Source organism: Glandiceps talaboti, chromosome 20, assembly GCF_964340395.1.
Source record: "Glandiceps talaboti chromosome 20, keGlaTala1.1, whole genome shotgun sequence".
NCBI lineage: Eukaryota > Metazoa > Hemichordata > Enteropneusta > Spengelidae > Glandiceps > Glandiceps talaboti.
In genome coordinates this window covers 4,126,259-4,139,832 of record NC_135568.1, presented here as the reverse complement: position 1 = coordinate 4,139,832, position 13,574 = coordinate 4,126,259, and the positions used below count along the sequence as shown (strand labels likewise).

At 38.4% G+C, this 13,574-nt stretch overlaps 1 protein-coding gene across 2 annotated transcripts in view; it reads right to left on the bottom strand.

The window, feature by feature from the left end:
- Positions 1 to 302: 302 nt before the first annotated feature.
- Positions 303 to 13,574, bottom strand: part of LOC144451072 (uncharacterized) — a 20,407-nt gene continuing 7,135 nt past the window's right edge. Inside the window, exons 2-13 of one of the 2 annotated variants that reach the window (XM_078141843.1) lie at positions 11,489 to 11,803; positions 10,651 to 11,016; positions 10,166 to 10,284; positions 9,562 to 9,708; positions 8,871 to 9,024; positions 7,914 to 8,045; positions 5,709 to 5,873; positions 5,201 to 5,496; positions 4,258 to 4,516; positions 3,037 to 3,220; positions 1,196 to 1,305; positions 303 to 799 (exon numbers count right to left, since the gene is read on the bottom strand). In XM_078141843.1, the coding sequence (XP_077997969.1) occupies positions 678 to 799; positions 1,196 to 1,305; positions 3,037 to 3,220; positions 4,258 to 4,516; positions 5,201 to 5,496; positions 5,709 to 5,873; positions 7,914 to 8,045; positions 8,871 to 9,024; positions 9,562 to 9,708; positions 10,166 to 10,284; positions 10,651 to 11,016; positions 11,489 to 11,803 (2,369 nt within the window). In that variant the 3' untranslated portion in view covers positions 303 to 677. The remainder of the gene's footprint in view (positions 800 to 1,195; positions 1,306 to 3,036; positions 3,221 to 4,257; positions 4,517 to 5,200; positions 5,497 to 5,708; positions 5,874 to 7,913; positions 8,046 to 8,870; positions 9,025 to 9,561; positions 9,709 to 10,165; positions 10,285 to 10,650; positions 11,017 to 11,488; positions 11,804 to 13,574) is intronic. The other variant, XM_078141844.1, reaches the window with a different exon arrangement.

Here is a 13,574-nt window from a genome sequence, read left to right as displayed (position 1 = left end):
GTGGTATCCTTAAAATTTAGAGAAAAGATGTTAAGATTTTTTTCGTTTGTTTAAAGTTTTCAAATGTTATTTGTTTACATGTTTTTGTATCGGTATGCATGTCTATGTTTTTTTTTGGGTGTTTTTTTTTTGTGTGTGTGTGTGTGTGTGTGTGTGTGTGTGTGTGTGTGTGTGTGTGTGTGTGTGTGTGTGTAACTTAGTTTACTGGCCAATAACAATTCATTTGGTTAAAATTACTCGAGAAATATTTTACATGTTCACTAACTGCATACATTTAAAATGATTTTAATATCAAACACATATGAAAGAGTCAAGTGGGGCTTGTTTCGTAATAGGCAAATGTTCAAATAAAAAATAAAAGTTATCGTACAAAAATAGACACCAGGTTTAACAGTGGTAAGCATATCTTGGGAATTATTCGAAGAGAAAGTTTCAAAAAAAGAATCCCGAATCCTCTATGTATCCCTTGGACCAGGATAGCACAATCCTCGCACAAACTGTTTACACTTGAGTTCTATCCCGATACCTAGAGCAATATCCACTTTATAAGCATGAAAGATTGTCCGACGTCATATGCAAATATAGTCTACTCGATAGATGGCTTGATCTCCTAAACATGATCCATAGAATTGTTCCTTTAAAGACAAGGTGCCATTTTGTCATCCACTATACGCCCTCTACGGTATAGAAACTCCACATTCATAAGTTTTTGGAGGGAAAGTATTCGTCCAAGTTAACAGTACTCCACCGCCAACGAATCCATAAATCGGTTCCTCTCCCCACTCCGAACGATAATATCCTGGAAGATTCAAACACATACATTTGAATATGTTATACTAGAACATGGCTTCATTTCAATGTTATAACCACAGAATAGTCGCCAAGACAGAGATAGTGTTCAAACTCCATCGGCCAGATGCTTTCGTTTAAAAGTAGCAGTAAAATGTGTTTGTTTGTTTGTTTGTTTGTTTGTTTAGTTTAGCAGTTCCAATGATTCATGCTATGTTTTACGATTACAAAGCCAGTCTTGAGTACAACGCAACCACTTGGAGTTTGCCACGAGTGATGTGCAACCACGTATAAGTATCTGGAATATGTTGCCACTGATGGCGCTATATAAAACATTAATTTACAACAACAACAACAACAACAACAACAACAACAACAACAACAACAACAACAAAGATCGTCTCACCTGGTACAAGTGGAGCGTCAAAAACGCCAGTCGTCCTTACATTGCCTTCACCCCTTGCACCAATAAATTCACAATGGTCCTGTCCACTTCCACTTCTGTCCCCTATATTTCTGAATAAAATGAAAACAGGTATTAAACCGCACTGCTAAATACAATTAATAGTACAAATTATTGCGGACAAACAGACTGACTATTAGCTGACGATATATATCCACTTAGGCCTGAACTTGACATTGATGAACAGATAGAAGTGGCAGACTCAGACTACCATACACCAGAACACACTTAAACAATCATTCATCCCAGTAGCAATTAAAGTACACAACCAACGGACAGACAGACAGACAGACAGACAGACAGACCTCGACTTTGTTCTTTTATTCTGTATTTATACATGTGATGCTTTTGTCTGTCTGTATATCTGTATGTATGTATGTATGTATGTATGTATGTATGTATGTATGTATGTATGTATGTATGTATGTATGTATGTATGTGTATTTGTGTTTGTCTGTGTCTGCGTTTGTGTCTATGGACACCATATTTCAAGAACTTCATCAACTCTAATGAAACTTGCTACACATCTTTCATATGGTAAATAAAGACAAGAACTGATATATAATTAGTCTATTAATGAAAATGGAAATGTATTTGATTAGCGTTCACGGTATCCTTTATCGCGAGAGGGCGCTAGAACTTTCCCAATCAGGTGGATGCATTTAATACTAGACTAACCTGTGTGTATTTATTGCCTGACGCCTCGGTCATCAAAGCTGTCTTTGCAAGGCCTAGCAGAGTGATTTTGGTGAGTTGTCCAAGATTTTATGTTATGATTCTTGTTTGTTTACGTGTATGCACACTTTGATATATCGGCCAATTTATCACAAACCAAACTCAACACATGCTCGCCCGAGGCATTTTCAAAATGGCGATATTTCCGGGCAAGACTATTTCGATGAGGGTGGGCAAGGGGTATTTTCATACTTCGTAATGGACCATTTGATTTGTCCTAATTTGCAAACACAGTGGTCGGCGTACGGCATAATCAACTGTTTATTTTGACTGTGTGTCTGTAACCCGTAAAAGTACCACTGACTGTACCGTGTGTGGACGTTTTAAGATTCGACATAAGCAACACTATAAAACGCGATCGTCACATGTTCGTATATCCAGGACTTAGCAAAAATAGCAGTCGTACCCGAATACGATGTGTCTTCTTCTATTTTTTCTGGGGGGGGGGGGGGGTGTCCAAGCCTACGAAAGTCAAAGTTTATCGGTGGGAAGGAAAGAATTAATGTTCCTTTTGAACTGGGGAATCTAAAGGTATTAATAGTAAAAGTACATGAAAGATCATCCGTTTAGTTGTCGGCCAATGTCACGGGATATTCGTCAGCTCATAGACCCCACACGTCTATGAGTTGAGAATATGGTCAGCTCAATGCAAATATGCAATGTTGTGACTCGCTAAGTTTAATATCACAAAGGAGGATGGATGCATGATAAACAACACGGTATACCGGTAGTTCACTGGTTACTTTAAAGGTACATGTATTTATGTTGTAAGGGGTACATCATGTATAATAGCTATATTTCAGAATTTTGCATTCCAAGCAACAATGTGTGTAGGCCCAAAAATATATGGTTTTGCCCTTTTGGGAGGCATTCAGAGTAAATCTGGCATGTACGTGTGGGAAATAAAATTGAGCATGGTTTGTAATAAGAATATCAATTTCTGTACGTTCAACAAACCGTGTATCAAGAGGAAAGTTTCTCGTTCAATATCCGTTTCAGTAAGGTCATATGGCAGTCTGACATATGTAGTAGACGACTAGTGAACTTACAGGAACTCTTCGGATAACTCATCGGCTAGAAATATCTTATATTTGGTAGGTGAACAGAGCACAACGCCAACATATCTACCAACGTCATAGGTCGTTCGCTTGACATACTGGTCTCCATAACAATCAGTCCAGCTGTTGTCGTACTGAAATCGATAACTTCTCCATTCACTTGTGTCGACATTACCTGCAGACCAAATTGTAAACTGAGTGTTATGTGGGCAAGAACTCAGATCATTGGATAGTCTGAGATAAGATCGTTAATAGTTAAGTATATCACGCTACCCAACATTTACTATAGCAGCTATGCTTTTGATATTGGGCGATCGAAGGATGTATTATACATAAGCCTTACATTGAGGGCGTTAATGCCAGTGGTTCTGTCATCCTGAGCACCAGTGGTGCTGCCACCCTCAGACCACTAAAAATAGTTAGTGGTCTGAGTGCCACCCTAGGCTTTTGTTCGGCAACCCTCCGAGCGCAGATCCAATTTAAGGTCTCGTCACAAGACTACCCAACATTGTGTAAGATGACACACATTCATTATTCTGTCGCACATACTATGTAGTTCATTTTTTAAAACCAGGTTTCTTGTTATGTTAGTCAAAGATTGTTGCAAATCTTAAACCAGCACTACACTGATGACAAGTTGAAAGCGGGATGCATTGAGAGCATCTGATATTTTGGGTGCGGACCCAAAATCAATTTCACTTTATATATTGCGCTTTGTGTACTACTACACAAATATGTTTATCCATCGGTGACCCAATGCTGTTCAGAGTCTACGATATATGATTAAGTCATTGTTGTTAGCAAAACAGTTTCAAAACATGTACGTTCCAGTTGCTTGTAGCTTTGACACTATGTGAGGCCGTAGTCGTAAAAAACAGTCAAATTTGTGGCAATGGTAGTTCTGTATGTCGTGACGAAATATTCACCGGTTCGCAACATTGGTTTAACGTCATTCTAATTCACTTTACCGCAAACCAAAATAAACCTTCAATTACGTAATAATAGAAACCGTTATTTCTAGCACACAGTAACTGTCAAAATACCTTAAACATACTGATGGGATATACACAATATAGTAATGAACTTGAAATGGACATTTTCTGGAATAAAATGAAAGTTATTTGCTTGTAAAATGCCTAGAAGGCTTAATCAACTCAGATTTGTTTGAAAGTTGGGACTATTAATTTTGTTTATGAAGTATCAAAATGTTACCTTCGGGCAAAGGTGAAAGTGAAGAGGCTAGCTGGCCAATCGTCAAATTCCACTCATCTGCTGTACGGGTTCCAGAAAATGACGTCACAGGCCCAAAACGGTTGCTAAGGTAGAGCAGTAGACCAACAGTGTTACCACCGCCATCGTCGTTGCCATAAGCATATGGTGTGTCCGAACTGTACGGCAGAGGTTCGATCGCTTCTATATCTATACGCCCTCCACGGGCAGTTACAGTAGTATCATCGATGTTGTACGACATCTTATTTTTGAACAACGTATTACAAAAAGATTAGTAAAATGACAAAAAAATAAATTACAAGAAAACATGCATTTAAAGCAACATTTCAGTAAAAATGAAAAGGGTTCGCAAATCATCATCTCAAGCTAGCACATATTAAAAGAACAAATACCGTCATATGCCTACCAATACCAAGGTCGGGAGTATAACAAATTTCATCATGATCATTAATTCAACATACTAACAAATAGTATACGACAGTTCTTTCCATTTCTCTCATTCAATCAATCAATCAGTCAGTCAGTCAGTCAATCAGTCAGTCAGTCAGTCAGTCAGTCAGTCAGTCAGTCAGTCAGTCTGTCTCTATGTATGTATGTATGTATGTATGTATGTATGTATGTATGTATGTATGTATGTATGTATGTATGTATGTATGTATGTATGTATGTATGTATGTATGTATGTATGTATGTATGTATGTATGTATGTATGTATGTATGTATGTATGTATGTATGTATGTATGTATGTCTGATGTTCGGTTTCTCTTTCTTTGTGCGATATTCTGTGGGTGTTGCTGTCATATTATCAGGTCTATGTCTTTTTCTCTCCTTTGTCTTCCTGCCTCTTTTTACATGACCGTAGTTGGACTTCCGAAATCACAACCATGTTGTGTAAAATGTTATTTTCTTTCACATTAGACTTACCAAAAGAGTTCGCGTTATTGTAACATCGTTTGGTACTTCAACGATCCAGTGGATTGGTTCAAAGGTCACCAACACTAAGATAATGGGATTCTCGGGGTGTGAAGCTTTCTCGATATGAACTGTGCTCTGTGTTGGAGATCTGTCTGGTCCTGCTTCATAGACACCTATAACGTGTACTTCGTATTCGTTATTTTCATCGTTCCTACAACTGTATACATCTTGAACAGCGCCCCCTACACTAGCAGTAGCTGCACTGTTCCCTGCATTCCTCCTGATGCTGCATCCACCAATCACCGCTGCGGGAAATAAAGGTAACGTTATACATGTTTAGTACAGAACTATTGAAGACCATTGGATGCTAGTTTGTAGTAGTTGATATAAGTTGTATAGCGCCACCAGGCGACAATTTAATCGTAGGCGCGCCATTCCATAGAATGCTGTTGTCAAGATTTGGAAAGATAACAACAGTTCATTTACAAGACACAATATTGCATACATAATGACTTACGTAAACATGTATGAGTATCATACGTCGGTGACAGACACTGGCAATATCCACTAACACAAATGGCTCTGGAAGCGATACTGCCGGAACAGTAATTATTAATACAGCGTTTTCTTTGGTCCCCTTCGACAACGGGTGGTAAAGTTACAGTATCTTCCCCATCACCTACTGGAGACAAATAAAAGTTCAGAGGCACACATGTAACATGATTTAAACATGAAATCTGGTGCAAACCTGTACGCGAAGTAACTGATAATTTAAACTCACCATGATTTTGGACATTCTACCCCTAATTAGAAGCATGTTTATATAAATTGTCAGTCACCGTAGACGCCATTTTGCCATAAGCATATGGTGTGTCCGAACTGTACGATTTTCGGGGATCCAATCTGACATCACCCATTCATTCTATATACCCCCTTGACCAACTGTGAAGAGCTGGGGCTCTATATCCCGTCTATCACGTGGTACGATTTCAACCAAAAATGAACCTAAGCCACCTGATTCATTGTAATGGATATATTATATAATACAAATGTATTATTGTTGAATTTAATCATTTATTACAGTTTGTCTCAAAAAATCGTTTCAGACATTTCAAGTTTGAAGTATAAACGTATGCTTTCTGTAGGGACCTCTCGTTGGTATGTCTTCAAATGTTGTGTGCTAACGTCTGTCTGTCTGTCTGTCTGTCTGTCTGTCTGTCTGTCTGTCTGTCTGTCTGTCTGTCTGTCTGTCTGTTGGTCTTCTTAGTTTGTTTGGTTTTTGTATGTATGTATGTATGTATGTATGTATGTATGTATGTATGTATGTATGTATGTATGTATGTATGTATGTATGTATGTATGTATGTTTGTTTGTTTGTTGTGTGTGTTTATTTTGTTGTACTAAGTGTCAAACAGAAAGATACGACAGAAGTTACCGTGTGATTGTATTTAGCAAATCTACACGTAGTTGTCATTCCAGCATGCAATGAGTGATTCAGTATCATAAAATAACAACTTACCTATCTTAGTATTGTCTCCAAGATTTGTCATAACAACTTATCTCCATTGACAGTGTCTCCATAGTTTTCCCGTCAATAATAACTTATCTCTTGTCTCCACACTTTGCCAGTCAATAACAACTTACCCCCATTGACAGTGTCTCCATACATGTAGTTTGTCAGTCAATAATAACTTACCTCCATTTCCAATGTCTCCATAGTTTGCCAGTCAATAACAACTTATCTCCATTGACAGTGTCTCCATAGTTTGCCAGTCAATAATAACTCACCTCCATTGACAGTGTCTCCATGGTTTGCCAGTCAATAATAACTCATCTCCATTGACAGTGTCTCCATAGTTTGCCAGTCAATAATAACTCATCTCCATTGACAGTGTCTCCATGGTTTGCCAGTCAATAATACTTTATCTCCATTTCCAATGTCTCCATAGTTTGCCAGTCAATAATACTTTATCTCCATTTCCAATGTCTCCATAGTTTGCCAGTCAATAATAACTTATCTCCATTGCCAGAGTCTCCATAGTTTGCCAGTCAATAACAACTTACCCCCATTGACAGTGTCTCCATACATGTAGTTTGTCAGTCAATAATAACTTATCTCCATTTCCAATGTCTCCATAGTTTGCCAGTCAATAATAACTTATCTCCATTGACAGTGTCTCCATGGTTTGCCAGTCAATAACAACTTACCTCCATTGACAGTGTCTCCATAGTTTGCCAGTCAATAATAACTTACCTCCATTGACAGTGTCTCCATAGTTTGCCAGTCAATAATAACTTATCTCCATTGACAGTGTCTCCATGGTTTGCCAGTCAATAATAACTTACCTCCAATGACAGTGTCTCCATAGTTTACCAAAATTAATAACTTACCTCCAATGACAGTGTCTCCATAGTTTACCAAAATTAATAACTTATCTCCATTGACAGTGTCTCCATAGTTTGCCAGTCAATAATAACTTACCCCCATTGACAGTGTCTCCATACATGTAGTTTGTCAGTCAATAATAACTTACCTCCATTGCCAATGTCTCCATGGTTTGCCAGTCAATAATAACTTACCTCCAATGACAGTGTCTCCATAGTTTACCAAAATTAATAACTTACCTCCAATGACAGTGTCTCCATAGTTTACCAAAATTAATAACTCATATCCATTGCCAGAGTCTCCATAGTTTGCCAGTCAATAACAACTTGACTTACCTCCATTGACATCGTCTCCACAGGTCGCAAGTCGATCTTCCAAGTCAACCATTTCTGACGTCATAGAAGCGATGGTTTCTTCTAGTTTCGTTATAACAACTTCGTTTTCCGCCAATCGCTCTTCATAATTCTCTAGTAAAGAGTCATAAAATTAATAACATAATTGAAAATCATATAAGTTAATGTGTAATATCTATGTGACCTTTGGCTGCCATATTCAAATATCTTAACAGAAGGCAGTTCCATCATCAACATTGCACTCGTGATATCTTTGAGTTTGAAAATCTCTCAATCACAATCAGTCAATCTGATTTCAAAATCAGTCTGACACTACCACAATCACCAACCATCTCCACATCCTCGCATCTACTACTAGCAGCACTACCTCGATTGAAACATCGACGTCACCATATTCATCATCATCATCATCATCATCATCATCATCATCACCACCACCACCACCACCACCACCACCACCACCACCATCACCACCACCACCACCACCACCACCACCACCACCACCACCACCACCACCATCATCATCATCATCATCATCATCATCATCATCATCATCATCATCGCTGTAGGACCATAACACTACTACAAAAGACATTCAAGCATTTACAAGTGGAACTTGTGACTGGGGAAAGTAAACAAATCGTATTAATAACCCTTGGCATAGAAAATGTATGGTGATGTTCATGGTTTAATATGAACAGTTAGGGGCATATTTTACATAATAATATATTTTCACAAATAGTACATTAGAATTTATTTGTAAATGTAACTATTAAGTAAAGATGCACAAAACTGTTCTTATCAAATGATGAACGCCTCCATACATGTACTTCCAACATGCTGAGCCAAGTGCTATTAACCAAATTCATTTGTCTACTTTCTCAGTTTGTCACACGAGTTCCACGTGTTATTGCTTGCACGTCTCCTGTTGAGGGTTACCTTCAGTGGTGACACAGCTTTCTTCTCCACTTCCTGACGTTGCTCTGATCCAGTCATAAAACCTGTGAACTGCTGTATACACGCCTGGTAGATTAGGTGTAGCACAGCCAACACCCCAGCTGACTATACCCAGTAGATAAAAACGGTCTCCACTCTATCGAAAGTTATTTGAGAGTCACATACATAGAATAATGAAAGTAGGAAACCAAAATAACAGGTATATGTTCTAATAGAAACTATACATGGCGTGTAGAAATATCGTGACATTGTGTTAGTCGACCCCAATCTCAGCATAATTTACTGATAGAAACCTTGTTAATGTAGTACAGTTTAGTAATTATTGTTGAAGCATCACTTGCTGCAACTGTAACCATTTAAAAAAAATGAAATTGTGTTGTTAGATATATTGACTTACTAATGATACCGTACACTGTTAACAGTATTACATCACATGTAAGTAAACATGTTTGTATAGCTGTGCACATACTATGATGCAATAAATCCGATCAAATTGATTTTTGGGTCCGCACCCACAAATCAACCCCATCCCCTTTTGATCAAGTTTTCGACCTACTACAGTATAGTAACATCGACCTCTAATAAGCATGTACAATGTCTGATATTTAACAATTTTCAGTGAATATATTGTTGGTTTTCTGATCTAAAATATAATACTCTAGTTTAAACCTACCTTTTTAACGTACGGTCCGCCACTGTCCCCACTACACGCGTCCCTGCCTTCCATACCCCTTGGTGGGCCAGCACAGAACATGTTGTTGGTGACGATATGTACATGTCTATCTCCACACAGGTTATGATCAACCACTTCTAAACGTACCTAGTACAATAACACAATTACATTGTGACTTATTTGTAAGAGAGGAGAGAGAGAGAGAGAGAGAGAGAGAGAGAGAGAGAGAGAGAGAGAGAGAGAGAGAGAGAGAGAGAGAGAGAGAGAGAGAGAGAGAGACAGACAGACAGACAGACAGACAGAGAGACAGACAGAGAGACAGAGAGAGAGACAGAGACAGAGAGAGAGACAGAGAGAGAGACAGAGAGAGAGAGAGACAGAAACAGAGACAGACCGACCGACAGACAGACAGACAGACAGACAGACAGACAGACAGACAGACAGACAGACAGACAGACAGACAGACAGACAGACAGACAGAGTTGAGGGGGAAGTAATTTGCAAGAGATAGTACACTCAACAGTAATAATTCAAATGAAATCAGTGATCAGACATAGACACAAAGACAATCACATTAAACCAACACCATATCACTTCTACATACCTCACGTAGGAGGTTAGGTATATCCTCGGCCTCCTCTTCCGTGTCACCCCATCCAGTCACCCATCCTGATTTCCCGGCATGCAACATATTCTCAGCAGTTTCAGGAGTTGGCAGACAAACTGAAAGAAAGTGAGTTTTGAATACAATACGTAGATGTTGTTATGCTAATATTCGAAAATTGTTAATAAAATTACCCACAATTCATTACTCTGGTATTGTGCCAAAATTGGACACCATTCACACACACACACGCACGCACGCACGCACACGCACACACACACACACACACACACACACACACACACACACACTTCAATGTACTTGATACGTGAAGAAAATGTTTGAAAAACAGTCACTATGCATTATTTTCTTTTAAGTGTGATTTTAAGCACATTGACGTACTTCTCTGGCAGTCTCTTAAAAAAGAAAAGTGACAAACCCCCCGTCAACCCACCCTAACCCGTAATTGTGTTTGTATTACTTACTTGGAATGATAAAGTCTGTATACGCAACTCGCTGTTCGAGTCGCAAGAGGGCGACATCGCCATCGAAAGTACCTACGTTGTAATCTGGGAAAAGTATCACTTCGGCCACATCATAAACCCTTTCGTTTTCTTCTTGTTGATCAGCATTGTATTTACCAAGGTAAACTTTGAGATCAGTCGTAGTAATTCCACTAAGATGAATACAGTGTGCAGCTGTCAGTACCCATTGACGATTTAACACGGTACCTCCACAGAATTGTTTGCCACTCTCAGCACTATACAACATCGCCATCCACGGCCATTCTCCCAGTTGTGTGATTCTTCCACCATGAATCTTGCCACGAGCCAAGGGAATACCACAGTCACCTAGGAAACAGATAGGATAACGTAACACGCGTATGTATGTATGTATGTATGTATGTATGTATGTATGTATGTATGTATGTATGTGTGTGTGATTGTATGTATGTATGTATGTATGTATATATGTGTGTGTGTGTGTGTGTGTACGGTGTGTGTGTGTGTGTGTGGTATGTGCATGTATGCGTTCGCGCGTCTGTGTGTGTTCTGATGAAAGCGACGTGTGTATGCATCGACGGACTGATAAAAAAGCAAAAATCAATTAATCAATCACAAACAATCAATCATGATCAATCCATTCATCCATCCATCCATCCTACCACCTACCAGCCCAACAATCCATCAATCCATATCCACCCACAGACCACCCAATAATTATTCCACATACTATTCAGAGGTCCGAGATCACTCGCTTAGCTAATAATTAATTCTGGCTTCAGTCCATCTATCTGTTAACAAATGAGTACATGCCCCTTACCGAATACACCGCCGCCCACAGGTTCATCGGACTCAGAGACGTCAACCCAGGCTCTTGCTTCAATGACATGAAATCCATCGCTAAGCCTACACGTGTATACACCACTGTCAGCCATCTCTACATCGACTATTAACATACTGTTTCCTCGTAAAAGGTACATTCTGCCGTCTGTGAATGCCCTGGTTGTGGAAATGAACTGTCCATCTTTTGTCCAAGTAGCACTGGCATATAAGTGCGTCTGTGAGTTACATTTAAGCATAAACCGTGCACCTGTCACTGTAGAAATGTTTCCTGGTTTTTCGGAAAATCGTATTCCTGTATGGGTGAACATAAAATTGATACAATGTGACGTTGAAGTTAAAAGATGAATTGTGAATTCAGTATATAAAGAGAAGAACTTGGATGTTACACAACTCGGAGATAAAATGCGTTGGTTTCATTCACTTTCACTTATGGGGATGATATCGATCAGAACCTAGACTGAATTGACCATCATCTGGCCTTGGTAAGGAACTTGTTGTTGACTGTTTGCATTAAATAACGATAACAATAGAAACAGTCAATTCAACAACATTTTTAACGGAAATTGCCGAGTTAGGTCCATACGTCACTTCGGCCTAAGTTGCTTGAATGACGTAGTACAATGGAAAGATGTAAATGTAGTAACGTAACTATTAAATAAAACGGATTATTCTGAAAATCCGATTTCGATTCACCATGGAAAGATGCACTTTAAAACCACAACACCTGTTGTATTTCCTTCATTATCCATTTTAGACAGTACGTTTTCCTGCCATATTCAACTTATTTATGTTCTACTTGCTGACCGTGGAGAATTTATGATCACCTCGTACCAAACTTATCAGCATTTCACAGGTATACTACATGTATATACGGTGTATACTGACCAACTAGTAAATGGTCGGTGGACGGTGCTTCTTTCATGACTTTGTTTACTAACGGATAACAAGTCAGTGTACACAATCACTCTTACCGACTAGCAGGACAGAGATCAGAATGAATGAACCATTATATATATATTTTAGTGTATTTTTGATGGGTAAAAAGTAACGGGAACTAGCCAAAAGTTACAGTTACTGTAGCCTATCCATGGTGCTGATGTGTGCTCTAATAGTACTCGTCTAGAGGAGACGAGGGGGATCAGCGCCCTAGACACGGCTACAGCAACTGAGACAATAACATAATACAAACAAACAAACACCATGGGAGTTGTAACAGTCTGAGTAACTAGACACTGATTGTAATTAATGGACTTATATATTAGACGACATATGTGCAATAGTGCTATTTGATACATTACTCGTTTCCATTGTTCAAAATATTTAGTTTCAAAAATACCAGTCAACTTCGCATGGTGTTTAGGTTACAACAATCCTAACATAATTAAAATTGATTCGACTATTCTTTGCTAATATATTGGAATTTCTCACGCACAAATTACCCGAAATATTTCATATGTTGTGATACCTTTATCAAAATCTGTCAATAAAAAGTATATTAACTGTCATAATTTCGATACAAATTGTACAACAAATTTATTATTAAGATAATAATTGGTAACAAAGAGTAGAATTAAAGAGTTATGTTAGATTCTTATGTCATCGCATACATTTTATTAATAAGAATTACATGTGACCATGGCAAACCTTGTACTATAACTATACCAAACAACCGTATTTCACATATGGATTTTAATCCTAATTCAAGGTGGCCTCTAAACTTGTAATATGTACAGCTAGATTCGGTTAAATGCAAATATACATTGTAATAAGTAAAGAAAGAAATTCTTTTTCAAATTACCCAATGCACAGTAAGTGAGGTCACATATTTGGCTAATGTCTGCGGTGTAATTTCTTCTTCTTAATTTATACATATTACGCACCAACATGGCAAGGTTTATATTTGAGCAAGTCGTAGCTCTAGATGTCAATGCTACGTCGAGTTTCGACACGTCTTGGAACCTCGTAGCATATACGTTGTACATCCAGAGCTAAGCAAGTCGATGCACAGCATATACACAAATAGTCTTGGCAATATAGAGTGTACGATATTGCTCAAATATTTA